At 43.7% G+C, this 16,208-nt stretch overlaps 3 protein-coding genes across 3 annotated transcripts in view; 2 read left to right on the top strand and 1 right to left on the bottom strand.

Annotated features, from left to right (window-relative positions):
- Window positions 1-405: 405 nt before the first annotated feature.
- On the bottom strand, window positions 406-5,030 carry LOC308166206 (NLR family CARD domain-containing protein 3-like; the record flags this gene model as incomplete). The annotated part of the gene is made up of 7 exons (XM_080540470.1): window positions 406-745; window positions 882-1,049; window positions 1,288-1,374; window positions 1,639-3,472; window positions 3,599-3,649; window positions 3,772-3,852; window positions 4,703-5,030. 7 exons carry the CDS (start codon window positions 5,028-5,030, stop codon window positions 406-408), a joined length of 2,889 nt encoding a protein of 962 aa, XP_080396596.1.
- A 2,259-nt stretch (window positions 5,031-7,289) lies between these two features.
- Window positions 7,290-13,407, top strand: LOC308166205 (hemicentin-1; the record flags this gene model as incomplete). The annotated part of the gene is made up of 8 exons (XM_080540469.1): window positions 7,290-7,344; window positions 8,640-8,738; window positions 10,431-10,577; window positions 11,500-11,763; window positions 12,299-12,535; window positions 12,757-12,856; window positions 13,067-13,219; window positions 13,287-13,407. The coding sequence occupies 8 exons, from the start codon at window positions 7,290-7,292 to the stop codon at window positions 13,405-13,407; spliced, it is 1,176 nt and encodes a 391-aa protein (XP_080396595.1).
- Window positions 13,408-15,833: 2,426 nt separating this feature from the next.
- Window positions 15,834-16,208, top strand: part of xrcc1 (X-ray repair complementing defective repair in Chinese hamster cells 1) — a 30,210-nt gene continuing 29,835 nt past the window's right edge. The window contains exon 1 of the mRNA XM_080541341.1: window positions 15,834-15,920. Coding sequence (XP_080397467.1) covers window positions 15,870-15,920 — 51 coding nt within the window. The 5' untranslated portion in view covers window positions 15,834-15,869. The remainder of the gene's footprint in view (window positions 15,921-16,208) is intronic.

Below are 16,208 nucleotides of genomic sequence, written 5' to 3'. Positions count from 1 at the left end.
CTAGCATGTTCTGATTCATATACCGTAGGGCCTGGCCTAGAGCTCTATCCAACAGGAGAAAGAAAAGCTGAGTAATTCACAGAACATATGATCATCAAAACATGAATAGCCAATATCATTACACAGTATACAGTCCAACGTTATGACGCTTCACATCTCAACTCCACTAACCCTAACCCTAACCCTAACCCTATCCTAACCCTATCCTAACCCTAACCCTAACCCTATCCTAACCCTAACCCTAACCCTAACCCTAACCCTAACCCTAACCCTAACCCTAACCCTAACCCTAACCCTAACCCTAACCCTAACCCTATCCTAACCCTAACCCTAACCCTAACCCTATCCTAACCCTAACCCTAACCCTAACCCTAACCCTAACCCTAACCCTAACCCACGCGGGAGCTAAGCAATCCTCTCCCTCCAACCAGCGCTTTGGGGCGATTTCAGCAGCCCCAGAATCTTGGCCTCCAGCTCCTGGGCTTTGGCTGCATTCCTTCCTCCCCCACCCTCCCCTCCTTCATCTCCCACCCGGAGCCCCTTCAGGACAGACTGCAGGGCATCTGCGTTCTTCACAGAGTCCATTTGGTCCCGGTCAGCCCGGATCTCCTCCACCCAGTCCAGGTAGGCCTGCAACAGTCCCAGGTCGTCCACAAAGTTCCCGATGATCCGGAGTCCTGGGCGCTGGCGCTGCAGCTCCCTCAGCCTCCTCTTCCCCACCTCCCCGAGGTCATTCCCCACGATGCTGGGAGGGACCAGTAACCAGAAAGATGTCAGACATTTTCATTGCAACAAATGTATAAAACACTAGAGGGCAGTGTGACTCTATGTAGAGCAACATTGTCAACATTAAAATACGTTTAAGTTATTCTCTCTCTTACGTTAGTGTCCTCAGGGTGGTGTTCTTGCTAAGGCATTTGACCATGTTCTCTGTTCCTCTCTCTGTGATACCAGTGATGTCCAGGTAGAGTTCTTCCACTGTGCTATTCTGTTCCAGAGCTTTCCACAGTTCCAAAACCCCTTCAGGTCCCAAATTGTTACCACACATACTGAGATGGGACACAAGAGAGTAGATCAAAAGTGTGACATGAGAGGGATATATACAACTGAAAAGATACAGTTTCAACATGTTAACATTTTCCTATGATAACTTAGAAAGCAATTAAAAATGCACTCTGTTTATAATTGTTATAGGGCAGAGACAGATAATTGAACTGATAATTCACACGAGTGAATTAGCTTAGCTTAACTTGGTTAAACATTCATACAAACATTAGAGTCACTTACAACAGCTTCTTCACCTGACACTCATTCGATTTCAAAACAGCAGATTCTAAGAAGGCTGCCTCCCGGTCCAGGCAGTTGTATCGCAAACTGAAAGTGGAAAAAAACATTTATTTATTTTCAGTGTATCGATCAATGAGTTATTTCATATATATCTTGTGAGTCCTCTATTTATTAGTTTGATAATGAATGTACTTGTTCAGTGTACACACGTCTTTTGTAGAAATACTACCATACTACCACAGTGGTCTGAAATTGCTAAAGCAAATCGATTATGTATCAATTAATGTAAAGTTGGTAAAGAGTTGACCATTATGCATAAAATAAAATAAAAGTAAGATGAGAAGTGCTCACAAGAGAGATTCACAGCGGTGCAGTATCGGGCCCAGCCTGCTGAGTCCTCGGTTCCCAATGTTGGAATAGCCGAGGTTGAGCTCCTCTAGTTTGTGAGGGGAGAACTGCAGCACGTAGTGGAGCGCTGCACAGTCCACCACGCTCAGCTTCATCTTAAACAGATTCAGTCTCTTGATCTCTGGCGCCGCCCTGCTGGTGACCTCCTCCATGTGCAGTTCCATCAGACAGTGGAGCAGGTTCAGTGCTGTTTGGTTGGCTAGTTCCCTGTTCTTGAACTGGGTCTGGAACCAGATACCCAGCCTGGTGGCGATGTCCTCCCCTTCCTCACCGACCTCCAGAGGTCCATCCAACAGAACCAGTCCATCCAACTGGCCGTCTAGTCTGGTCCGGAGAATCCCCATGAAGAACCGAGTGAACATTTGCAGTTCCTCCACTCTGGTCTGGTCCAGGTGGAGGTCTGGACTCAGTAGCGGTGTGGACGTGGTGGACAGAGGTGGCAGTTCCCCAAAGCACCAGAAGTTTAGACCCTGGATGACATCTGCTTGTTTGGAGAGGTTGATTGCACAATACAGGGCGGCCAGATGCTCCTGGACGGTCAAATGGAAGAAGGAAAACATCTCCACCGTCTCCTCTTTCAGAAGCACCAGTATCTGACTGAGGAAGGTGCTCTGGATATCCACCGGCGTGAGACCATAGCTCTCCAGGTCCCGTCTGTCGAACATGATCTTGCTTTTAAGGAGGTTTTCATAAGCTAACCTTCCCAGATTTGTCAGCTGCTCCCTAACTAGAGAGAGTATCTCCGACCTGGGGGTGCTCCTCTCAGCCTTCCCTCTCAGCGCATGGTGCTTGACAGCTGTAAACAGATAGCAGAAGTAAACCTCACTGACTGTGCTGGGTGGGGTTAACTCTAGAGACTGTGAGTCGCCACCGTCCAGATTCCCTTTGGAGAAGAACTCAGCCAAGGCGGTGCAGATGATGTAGCAATAGAGAGGGATAAAGGACAGCACAAAGAGGCTGTCATTGCGCCGGATGTAGTCGTACACATTTTCAGCCACTGTGGCGTCCTTATAGAACTTGGAGGTGTACTCTTTCACCTGGTCCTCTTCGAAGCCCAGCACCACACAGCATCGCTGGAAGAACCGCTTGGGGGCTTCGGTGGACGGCCTGGAAGTCAGGATGACGGAAGACTCTGGAAGGAGACTCCCCTTGATCAACGCCACCATCAGCTCTGCTACCGGCACCTTAGACTGCACATGAATGTGTTTGTCTGGAGCGTCCCAGTCCAAGTGGTACTTAAACTCATCCAGCCCGTCCAGGATGAAGAGCAAAGAGCCCGGTGAGGCCAAGAGGTCCGGTAGAACCGGCTCAAGGTAGAGGAATCGGTTTCCCAGCAGGTCCAGTAAGCTCAGCGGGGCTTCGATCAGATTGAGCTCACGGAAGCGGAGGTCGAACAGACAGGTGAACTCTCGCATGTTCTTCCCCAGTGCCCACTCGTAGACTAACCTCTGCACTGCCACGCTCTTCCCTATGCCAGCGATGCCCTTCACCTTCACTCGTTTAGGGGGGCGGCCTGTTACGCCCTGGGGACTCAGCAGATGGCTCGGGCGAATGCGCTGGCAGGCCTGGTGGGCGTAGATGCGCGCCCGGCGACTGGCCAGGGTGAAGTACTCATGTTGGCTGCTGTCAAACGATTCGTTGTCCTCTGTCACGAAGAGGTCGGTGTAGCGGATCTCAATGTGAGAAGCAGAGTTGGAATCCTCTCCAACGCCCTCTGCATAACATTTCAGTTGCTCTGTGCGTTTCAGAAGGGTTGTTTTGTGGGCTGAAAGAGGAACTGCAAAAGAAGATAACATGGAGGCATTACCTGTAGCATGAACATGTGATGCAAATAATGATCATTAACAGTTGACTAATGTCTGCAGTACACAGATTTGCTCAACTATTGAATCGATCTACCTACCTCTGAGATTAGCCGACTTGACACTCCTTCGAGGCTTCAACTCTTCCTCAACTGAATTATAAAGGTAGAGATGGTTTTGAATGTTTCACTGTTTGTGCACTAAATCAGGTTAGAGAGCAGTAGAGATAACAATGCATTTGTACCTTGGGGGGTTAGGGTTAGGGTGTTTGTACCTTTGACTTCAGGGGTCACAGTGAATCCTTTGCTCTTGATCTTGAACAGTTTTGCAATGGGGCTTTTTGGCTTCTTCTTCTCTGTGGATATTAGATGATTAAACATGCACCATTGTAAAAAACAAAAAAACAAACAAGAGTCAGGCAGACCCTAGACTGTGTTGATACAATGACTACAGGTATTGGTCTTTGACACTGCATGTCTTAACAGATTGAAAGAGTATTGTATTGTCTACTGTATACAATGGATGGGTTCTCTTTTGCTGACTCAGAGTAAGAAGTGGCACGTACACACATCTGCTTGCCAGTCTTTTCTGAAAGTTCGGAGAACTTGGCAGGACATTAAGGCTTTTGCTGCACAAGGTGCAATATAAGTTATTCAGTGATGTTTACATGATTTGGACCCTGTTAATAATCTTCCCATAACATTCTAGTTCAATAAATCCGGTTCAACACATCATTTTCTTCAACTCCATCCCTCTGCATTTGGTCACTACAACCTACAACCATTAATTAATCCGTTTTCCTCTAATCATGTTACAAGATGCCATGTTTGTGTGGATGTTCTGGTTCAGCAAAAAGTCGCATCTGATGAGGTTTGATTCAACAACACAAACTTGGCATTTTGTAACATTATGCAACCAATGCAGCAGCCTCGTAGCCTTACCCTCCACTCTGCCAGGCGTGGGCTCCTGTCTCCCTTAGCCTTACCCTCCACTCTGCCAGGCGTGGGCTCCTGTCTCCCTTAGCCTTACCCTCCACTCTGCCAGGCGTGGGCTCCTGTCTCCCTTAGCCTTACCCTCCACTCTGCCAGGCGTGGGCTCCTGTCTCCCTTAGCCTTACCCTCCACTCTGCCAGGCGTGGGCTCCTGTCTCCCTTAGCCTTACCCTCCACTCTGCCAGGCGTGGGCTCCTGTCTCCCTTAGCCTTACCCTCCACTCTGCCAGGCGTGGGCTCCGGTCTCCGGGGTGTTTGGTCCCTGCAGTGTCTCTCCGTCCAGGCCTGCAGCTCATCGCAGTAGTAGTCCTGCACGTCCCTCAACACCTGCAGGAACCCGCGGCTGCTCTCCTCGCTGGCGCACACCGCCTCCAGGGCCTGGGCCACGGCGTTGTAGGCTGAGCGCTCCAGCAGGGAGAGGTAGAGGGCGTGGCTGAGCACCCCGGCATCGCACAGCCAGCGCAGCAGCGGCGCCGGGTGGACGTGGGTCCACTCCAGAAGCACTTCCCGCTGGGAACGGAGAAGCTGCTGGGCCGAGCTCATTGGCTATGGCAGTGTGGCAACTCTGCTGCTGAATGATATAATAATACATAATAATAATACATTAGACTTATATAGCGTTTTTCTAGACACTCATCATTCACTAGGTAATAACACTTCACATCGACTAACCGACTAATAAGCAGGTATCGTACATACTGTAGATAGTTACTTACTACTATGCACAATGAGAGAACCTAAACCCTAACCCATAGATCTGGATTATTACATCCCATAATGTGCTACGATAGGCTGTCTTATAAAAGCAATAAAAGTATAAAAGTATAAAAGTATAAAAGTACTCTAAGTGGCAAGGCAAGGCAAGGCAAGTTTATTTGTATAGCACATTTCATACAACAGGGGCAATTCAAAGTGCTTTACATACATTATTTAAAATTACAGCAAGAGGAAAAAAAAATACAATGAATAAAAGCAAATATAAGAAGTAAATAGATAAAACATTTAAAAAGACAATAGTTAATGGAAAAAAGACATTGATAGAAGTGTTTGTGTTTAATCATAACTGGTGCAAAACATTAAGGTTTTTAGCTTAGATTTAAATATTTTAAGGGTTTGGGCCTGTTTGATTTCTTCAGGGAGTTTGTTCCAGGAGCATGCAGCAGTGTGCTGCAAAGCTGCTGCACCGTGTTTTGTGTGAGCAAAACACTCACACCCAATGTGCAAACCTAAAACCCTTATGAATAAACGAGGAAGCTTGGTACCAATACCCTTGAAGTACCTATGAAGTATGTCGTAAGAACACTTACCGTAATAGATGATATCTCACATTCCCTTCTGCCCATTTGTGATCTTGCAGTCTGTTTGGTGGATATCCTCTCATCTGTGTGGAGATTGACTCTGTCTCACCTGTATAGAGGCAGGAGTGGGAGGGACGTGACACACAACAAAGGAGGACAAGGAGACCAAAGTACAATGAGCTCAATCTAATGTCTGTGAACTTGTTTTTATGACTGTTTTTCTTTTGGGTCAAAGACAGATTCTCATGGCTTTGATTACGGAAAGCCAAGACGGTGGTGTAAGCAATACAACAATAAACTCTGGTGTGCTTTCCCTAAGAAAGTTGTCAATCATTGACAGAAGTTTATCAATCAAAAGTACATTTCAGTGTGTACTCCACCACCCATAAGCACAATGCAGTGTTGTCAGTGATCATGTGTTCCAGCATACTGTATTTCTCACTCTCTGCCTCATAATCGTCACTAGCGACTCCTAGACTGAAAAACACAAATAATTGAATCAATCTTCTTTGTTTTGTCTCTGTATGGCAGCTGTATACCCTTTCAACCCAATGTTAAAATGTTTTCATGTGTTTTCTATAAAGCTATTTTTCCGGCATTGTCAACTTTCTCCTTTTTGTATTTGAATCGTGAAATGTCTCAGATTTGTTTTGCTCTCTTTGTCTTAACCAATGAATAACACTAACGCCCCCAGACACTATTCTGTCTGCTGTCAGGACAAGTGCTTGAATCTGGTAATCAAGTGTTCTGCTTATCTAAGATTGGCTCCCCTGCAGCAGGTACCATTCATACAGCTCATGTGTGTGTGTGTGTGTGTGTGTGTGGGAGCAGAGAGAGTGTGTGTGTGTGTGTGTGTGTGTGTGTGTGTGTGTGTGTGTGTGTGTGTGTGTGTGTGTGTGTGTGTAGTACCATTCATACAGCTTAGGGTTAGACTAACCCTAACCCTAACCCAAGGACCATTCATACAGCTCATGATGGCTGAGAGTCCATGAGGGGAGATTTAGTGGTTAAAGCCTTAAAGCAGGAAATGTCTAACAGCATGAGAGTGAGTCACCCATATCATCGTCATGCTGCTCACTGATATCTGCTGATGTCTCTCTTTCCTTTGTCTGTCAGTTAGGCAATGGAATCTACAGTCTTAGAGATGATTAGGCGCTTTTAATATAGTTAATTGAATCTAAGTTATTATAGTCTTTTGAGTGTATCATCACACATTAGTTTACCTCGGTCTGTAGAAAGTTCAATTATGTCCCATAATTCAGTAGTATGTGTGCCAAGGTTTACACTATTGACCTATAGCATAATGTCACAATGAGGCATGAACAATTTGGATAATCCAGTGGATGTGTAAAAAGTGTCAAATTAGTTCTTAATTGTAAGATAAAGTCTAAGCATTTAATGAAGAGTCTAAAAAAAGAAATCTACATGGCATCAGGGCGTTATGAAACCAATCCAACTTCCTCCTCCTCCATCATCCCTTCATTCCCTCTCCTGTCTGCTGAGCATGGTTGCAGTCATGCGTCTGGACAGGATGTTTCTGGTGTGCAGCGTGATCCTCGGTGAGTAGCCTTACCCTAACCCTAACCATTGTTACACGTTTACATGCTAACAACCTAAATAATAATTTCAAGTTACAACATGTGCATCGCCTTATCACTGACACAGGTCTACAGTAAAAGATAATGATAGTTATCTACTAATACTATTATTAGCCTTCAACTTTTGTACCTTTATCAACTCTTCCGTATAGATGGTAATGGAGTAATGTTAGTCCAATTACTCAATAATATTCAATGCAACATAGACTTTTCACCCCAAAAAAATCGCAGAATGTAGGACTTAAAAATGATCCGTAAATTAGGTTTAAAACAATGACCATGAGCTGCAGGACAGTGTGCCCTGCGTCAGACAACACAAACTGACTATATATATATAGACAATATGGGGGAAATCTAATACTAATATTCTCTACCATCCATTCATATAAAGCAAACAAATAAGTTGTGGTGAAGGATAATATAACATGAGGGTTAAGGATCACAGAGATCCTGTTGGGACAGTAAGATGAACAAGCACAGCATCCTCCTTCTCTTTTTTCTAAATTTAACTCTATTGTGAAATGTTGTCTCTTTGACACATTGCATCACACCAAGCACAAATAGTTAGACAGGCACAAAGATTACCACTTGTAGAGATATTTCAACAATTCAACATCTGTTTGAAACATTTAATTTCTTGATATCCTTGAATTTGCATTGAGAGAAAATGCGTCATGAAAATGCATTCCTTCTCTATAACAACATTTTAAGAGCGGGTCAATGCTCCAACTGCTCCTCCTGAGACATCTTCTGACCCTCACCACTACGTCTCCTAAAGACACCCGCTTTCCCCTCTGCTGTGTCCCTAAGAACTTCTATTGCCCCCTTTGTACTGTTTCTCTGTTTCTCCAGTAAAAAAAAAAAAATAAAAATAAAAAGGTTTTAGTAGAAGGCGATAGGGAGAAGGTTTTTCCTTCTATCAGTGGCCCCGGGCCCGAGCTAGAGTACTCTTCCTGCAACGAATGGTGAATTGCTGATTCACATGCTTAGTATTCAAATGTATTGATTGTAAGTCGCTTTGGAATAAGGCGTCTGCTAAATGCCAAAAATGTAAATGTAAATGTCAATGTGTGTGTACTACAGTAAAGCTGTTCTTTGTAGTTGACCCAAACAGAAACATTCAGTTATACTGTATGCTGTCGTATGCTTCAGCCTTTTATATACAGTAAGCTCTGTTTCCTCCATTACAGCAGCAGGCTTGTGGAGGGAGGCCCACACTGTCACCCCTGTTCCCTCCATCCCTGCCCACGTCCCAGTCCTATTGGGCTCCTGTGTGGTCTTCCCCTGCTACTTCACTCCTCCAGCCTATCCCATCCACAGGGGGAAGCGAGTGAGGATCCATCTTTCGGTATCAGGTAAGAGGGATTTCGTTTCAATGCTCATCTTGTGCACTTGTGGAGACAAACAAAAACATTCAACTACATCATTATGTAATTACAAAGCGGTGAATTAATTACTGTGGACCATCATCAGCATACTGCATACTGTTCTGTGGTTGGTGTTTGTTCACGATAGTGATATTGATTGTGTACAACACTGAATCACCAAGATTTAATTACTGTGGACCAACATGTTGTTGTTGTTGTTTTTTAATACCTTTTTTAATTTAAATGTTTTTAATTTTTTAATTAATAAAAACAAATATTTAAATGTTAGAAATTCTAAATGATATACCACCAAGCAGAAACTACAGCACAAATGTAGAACCCCCCCCCACACACACACACACAACAAACAGAGAAAAGAAAACTGTAGAAAAAATAAAAACACCTACAGTACAGACTTTCAATTGCGGACTATTGCATCAACACATATTATTCTCTAGTCTCTGAAGTGAATGTTGTTAGTAGTACCCAGGTACTTCATGTCAGATGTGACTGGTGTGTGTCAGTACTGCAGAGTCGCTACCTATCTTCCACCGTAGACTGAAGACCAATCTCTTGATTGTCCCTCCTTAAGACCTCCTCTTTCCCACTTCTCCCCTGAACAGTTTCTCTACTATTAAAAAAGTTATTCTTTATTCTTCTAACATTGTAACTGCCAATGGCTCCTGGTCATAACAGAGTACTTCTTACAATATCTGATGGACAGATGATTCACTTACTTAGACAAATGTTTTTGTTGTAAGTTGCTTTGGACAAAGACTAAATGCCAAAAATGTCAATGTGTAAATGTGTCAATGTAAATGTGTAAATGTGTAAATGTGTAAATGTGTAAATGTGTAAATGTGTAAATGTAAATGTGTAAATGTGTAAATGTAAATGTGTAAATGTGTAAATGTGTAAATGTAAATGTGTAAATGTAAATGTGTAAATGTGTAAATGTGTAAATGTGTAAATGTGTAAATGTAAATGTGTAAATGTGTAAATGTAAATGTGTAAATGTGTAAATGTGTAAATGTGTAAATGTGTAAATGTGTAAATGTGTAAATGTAAATGTGTAAATGTAAATGTGTAAATGTGTAAATGTGTAAATGTGTAAATGTGTAAATGTAAATGTGTAAATGTGTAAATGTGTAAATGTGTAAATGTAAATGTGTAAATGTGTAAATGTGTAAATGTAAATGTGTAAATGTGTAAATGTGTAAATGTAAATGTGTAACTGTGTCAATGTGTAAATGTGTAAATGTAAATGTGTAAATGTAAATGTGTAAATGTAAATGTGTAAATGTGTAAATGTGTAAATGTGTAAATGTAAATGTGTAAATGTAAATGTGTAAATGTGTAAATGTAAATGTGTAAATGTAAATGTGTAAATGTGTAAATGTAAATGTGTAAATGTAAATGTGTAAATGTGTAAATGTGTAAATGTGTAAATGTAAATGTGTAAATGTGTAAATGTGTAAATGTGTAAATGTGTAAATGTGTAAATGTGTAAATGTGTAAATGTGTAAATGTAAATGTGTAAATGTAAATGTGTAAATGTGTAAATGTGTAAATGTGTAAATGTGTAAATGTGTAAATGTAAATGTGTAAATGTGTAAATGTGTAAATGTGTAAATGTAAATGTGTAAATGTAAATGTGTAAATGTCCTCCCTGATTGACAGCCTCCCCCGAGCCCCCAGTGATCAGCAGTGTGGGCTCAGTGACAGAGGGACAGGTGGTGACACTGAACTGCACCCTGAGTTACTCCTGCCTCGAGACGCCCCCCACGCTTCAGTGGCACTGGGAGAGAGGAGCCCAGGAGAACAGCAGTGAGTACGGGGAGGTGAATGTACTACAGCCCCAGGCTCAGAGGCCTACCCTGCTGGCCTCTCTCACCTTTACAGCATCATACCGTATTAAACCCAGGGTGAGGTGCGAGGCTGTGTATCCGGGAGGCAAACGTGCATCAGATGTGAAAGAGCTCCATGTGACATGTAAGTCATTTCCCAGTATTCTCCTTGTGAAACCGAGAACAAGTCAGCAACCAATCAAATTGTTCTGACTTTTATTCTGAACATTTTTGCAAATCAATGACACACTTGCTATTCAAACCACAATATTGGATTTGGTGAGTAATCCCTACTACTACTACCTAGTTAACTATAACACTACTTTACATTGTTAGCAGGCTCACAAAACAAACTGTGTTAGTTGACTAGCGAGTGTGTCATTGATTTTTAACACATTTATTTAACATTTTCTGAATAAAAGGCCAACTTGTTCCAGGTTTCACCAGCTGTTGTGTGGTTGGTGTTTGTTCACGACAGTGTTGGGAATATGTATTCAAATAACTAGAAGTGATAAATCATGTACTATGTGCTCATTTAAATAATATGTGACTGAGGTCAGTTGAGAACAATTAGAAGGTCACGCAAAGCCAAAAGAGAGGTTCTGTTTTTGAGCGACAAGAAGAAGACAAGCTCCTGACTAAAAGATAGAACCTTACATTTCCAACATGAAACTTTCTTTTAGTCAGGAGCTTGTCTTCTTCTTGTCGCTCAAAAACAGAACCTCTCTTTTGGCTTCGCGTGACCTTCTAATTGTTCTCAACTGACCTCAATCACATATTATTTAAATTAGCACATAGTACATGATTTATCACTTCTAGTTATTTTAATACAAATTCCCAACAACAGTGATATGGATTGTGTACAACACTGAACCCTCATTGCTACTATATCTTATCTCTAGTCCCTCCAAAGGATGTTAAGGTCCAGATCCATACCTTGAATGTCCATGAGGGGGCGAACGTCTTGCTGGCTTGCTCCTGTAAGGCCGACCCGCCTGTGTCAGAGTACCGCTGGTCCTACACCAGAGACGGACGCACTGTCACCCTCCCCCAGCGCACACACACGGCCCGGGTGTACAACATCACCCGGGACATGAGGGTTCGCTGCTCAGTGCAGAACCTGATTGGTCAAGCAGAGTCCAAACCTACCTCCTTGAACATTCAATGTAAGCCTTTTCTGCACCCTCCATATTTGATAAAACAGGTTTAAATGATAAAACATGGGTTTAAATGCCTCCTACTTTGTATAGCTCTACATACTGCATTGCAACAGGTGTTCATTTTGAATTACGATAATTACATTGTTGTCATTGTTGTGAGAAATCACATCCTGGGAATGACCCTTGACCTGGGACACTGGTACACTACATGTTTGCACCTTCTGGGCAGGTGCTATAATGCTACCAACCAAGTACAGTATTGCTGCTCAGCTCAACCCACCTCTCTTGCTCTCCCTCTCATCCTCCCTCTCATCCTCCCTCTCATCCTCCCTCTCTCCCTCTCATCCTCCCTCTCATCCTCCCTCTCATCCTCCCTCTCATCCCTCTCATCCTCCCTCTCATCCTCCCTCTCATCCTCCCTCTCTCCCTCTCATCCTCCCTCTCATCCCTCTCTTGCTCTCCCTCTCATCCCTCTCATCCCTCTCTTGCTCTCCCTCTCATCCCTCTCATCCCTCTCTTGCTCTCCCTCTCATCCTGCCAGACAAGCCGCTCATCCTCCGCCTCTCCTCCTCCTGTGTGGTGGAGGGGGTTGAGCTGCTGTGTCGCTGCTCGGTGGACTCCAACCCCAGGCCTGCGGTCACCTGGAGCGTCAACGGGAGCACGCCACCTAGTGGTTACAACACGGCAGTGATCTCAGTAGACAGTACCCTCACAGCCATACTGACGGGGCACATGGCCACACCACTGATGGTGGTCTGCTTCGCCATCAATGCTTTGGGCAATGACTCACATACACTACTGCATAGAGGAAACAGTAAGTACTGGGACTTCCAATCATGGAAAAACACACCAAGGAAGAGTAGCATAGACAGGTCTTCTGATATGACAGTAGTAAGAAGATGAAATACGTCTACCTGTTTTTGTTTTGTAAAACGTTGAGAAGACTTCAGTCTGGTGGATCACGTTGTTTATGTCTGTGTTATCTTCCTGGACCAACAGCTCCTCTGCTGTGGACAGTGCTGCCTGCAGCCTCCATCTCAGTGACTGTCTTCCTCCTCTCACTCCTACTCCTGTGCTGCTGTCGGAAGAGGACAGGAAGGTAAGGAACTGATGCAACAGCCAATTTAAATACCTCAAACATCTATTGTTGAATGGAAATTTGGACAGAGATTTGGAAGAGAGAGATTTGGAAGAGTCCACCCACATTAAACTGCTCAGAAAGAAATTCTCAGAATCACAAACAGTCATTAGTAATTTCAAATGAACACTTGTTAACTCTTGTTCTTCATAGACATGCCCTGAACTGTAGGCCTGCCTTGTACCCTGGTGACATGGGGATCTATCAGGACCGGACGCCCCTCTATATCAACTGCACAGAAGTAACCCACATCTACACCAATGGCAGCTATCAACTCGTCTACCAGAACTGCACTCCTCTCTTTGTCCGCACCAAACAGGTACAGTACTGTACCATAGACAGAAAGCTACTTGAGAAATTACTCTATCAGTACACATCCATTCCTCACCAGAGAAGCAGCTCAACTTCTGGTCCCACTGGGCATCTCCCGCCTTGACTACTGCAACGCAGTCCTGGCTGGGTACCACACCTCCGCCATCAGACCTCCGCACCAAGTCACTGGCTCCCGATAGCAGCTCACATTAGGTTTAAGACCCTTGTGCTGGCCTACCGGGCAACTATGTGACTGTTCTTTTGTCCTGACTGTATATTATATCATTTGATTAAAATGTATTATTGTTGTACATGGGTTAGGGTTAGTACTGCTAAATGCCCTAAATGTAAATGTACCATGGTGTCTAAGTGAATTGCTAATAAGCCACAATAACCCACTCTCTCTGCTAATAACCCACAACTCTCTCTGTTCCAGACACGTCAAATGGGGAGGAGAAGAGGGGAGAGGCGAGTGGGGGAAAGAAGAGGGGGAGAGAGGGGAGGAGGAGAGAGGCGAGGGGGAGAAAGGGGAGGAGGAGAGAGGGGAGGAGGAGAGAGACAAGGAGTCTTGGAAAACAGAGCTGCCAGAGAAAGACAGAGCCCTGCCTCCACTGACCCTGAGACTGACTCAGACATCCACATCTACCTGGAGATCGTTTGAGTTCACTCAGCTGATCCATCTGCAGTGTGTGTGTGTGTGTGTGTGTGTGTGTGTGTGTGTGTGTGTGTGTGTGTGTGTCTGTCTCTGTGTGTGTGTGTCAGCTGATCCATCTGCAGTTTGCATCACAGACATGATGTCACTTCACTGCTGATCTATCTGCAGTGTGTCTGTCTGTCTGCCTGTCTGTGTACCTGTCTGTCTGTGTACCTGTCTGTCTGTCCATCTGCAGTGCACGAGCATCAAAGACATGATGTCACTTCATCAGATACTGGCAATGATGATATGCTACAGTACACAGTATATCCTTACCCATCTAATGCTTCATTATAGATGGTTTATCATACATGTATAATGGTGACAAGATGTCATGATAGTGTAGGCTACTGTACATGCATGTAATGATGCTGTTTCTTACAGTAGGGCTGACCTTTAACCTTTAGGCCGACACTAACACCTAACTCCTACAGAGAAATCTTCTGACCCTCACCACTACGTCTCCTAAAGATATCCGCTTTCCCCTCTACTGTGTCCCTAAGAACTTCTATTGCCCCCTTTGTACTGTTTCTCAGTTTCTCCAGTAAAAAAAAAAAAAAAGTTTTAGTAGAAGGCAATAGGGAGAAGGTTTCTCCTTCTATCAGTGGCCCCGGGCCCGAGCTAGAGTACTCTTCCTGCAACGAATGGTGGACTGCTGATTCACTTGCTTGGTATGTATTGATTGTAAGTCGCTTTGGAATAAGGCGTCTGCTAAATGCCAAAAATGTAAATGTAAATACATGATGCTGGACATGGACCAACATTCTGGGATTCGTCGGAATTTTTTTTGTTTTGTCCAGTTGTGTTATGTTATGTTACAATCAAGGACCCCAATTGAAATAAGCCAGTGGCTTTCTTGGGTTTTTATCCTGTTAGTTGACCTTGTATGTAATATGTACTTTCATGTACCTACTTCTGCAAATCTTCTAATAAAGTTTTCAATCAATCAATCAAACATGGTACAGTTGTGTTAAGTTGTGTTAAAGGGCTGGAGAGATTCATTCAACCCCTCTCAAAAAGACAGCACTCTATGTTTTTGTAGCGTCACATTGTTTTGTATTCATAAGCAACGGAGTAATAATACAACTACTCTTATATGAGTAATAATACAACCTTAACTAACCTTAACTAACCTTAATGTGTTGATAGGATGAAGTTGTACCACGCTCAAGATGCATTTAGTATTAATAGTATGAATTGAAATGACCATTGCAATTTTCACAGATCCCCCCCCAAAAAACAAAACAACGTAATCTGTATGCTGCCGTTTTGTTGTAGAACATTTCTGATTCTATTCTAATAAATGGTTTTCTGAAGCTTTGACTCCCGCTGAGGTCATTTCTGCTTTACAACCAGGAGCCACTGCGACACCGCGGCGCTGTCGGGTAGTTTCTGCACGCGACGTCCACCAACAAAGAAGAAGCCGGACCAGGAGGAGCTTCTGATTGGCTAGAACAGGTTCTGAAATGAGAGGGACTTTGCTCCGAAAAGGAGTTGTGATGTATATGTATATTTATATTTAGCCTCTGGCGTCAGTATTTATATTAGCAGCGTTATAGGGAAGTGAAATACAAACAGCAAACTCAGAACATGACAAAGTGAATAGACACTCATATGGACACACAGACCCAGGTCTCTGCAGACAGCAGCCAGGCTAGCAGCTAGCTAGCGCCTCCATTGTCTGACAGCAACTAAGCAGCATTAGCATTAGCCTGCTCGCTGAGCAGCTAGATAATCATATATCTGTTAGTTACTTAGTCAATGCAGATCACGCGTCCTTTGTGTTTTCTGAATGGATGTTTTTAGTTATATCGACTAGCTGACGAGCCTAATTAACCTGTAAGAGTCAGGTTTTGTTACTTTACTGCACTGAAACAGTCTAGTGGCTCAACACCTGAACATCTACCCAGGGTTAACCCTCTGAACCCCCTAGCCCTAACCCCATCTAACCCTGCTGTCACCCTCACCATGCCTGAGATCCACCTGAAGCACGTCGTGTCCTGCAGCAGCGAAGACAACGTGAGTTTTTAATGATGAGAGACTGATCAATGTGCTGCTATATATCTATATAAGACAATGTGAGTTCAGATATTAATGATGAGATGATCAATGAGCTGCTATATCTATATACCTGGCTGCCCCTAAGAACACCTAGTCATTATTTGAAACCTTTGCATGACAGCGTCTTTATGTACCCAGCACCCCTGTCTAGTTATAGATAACAGCATTAAGCACCATTGTACCCCTGTCTAGTTATACTAACAGCATTAAGCACCATTGTACCTCTGTCTAGTTATAGATAACAGC

Source organism: Nansenia antarctica (genome assembly GCF_963989245.1).
Source record: "Nansenia antarctica genome assembly, chromosome: 10".
NCBI classification, from domain to species: Eukaryota; Metazoa; Chordata; class Actinopteri; order Argentiniformes; family Microstomatidae; genus Nansenia; species Nansenia antarctica.
This window is presented reverse-complemented; position numbering and strand designations above follow the sequence as displayed.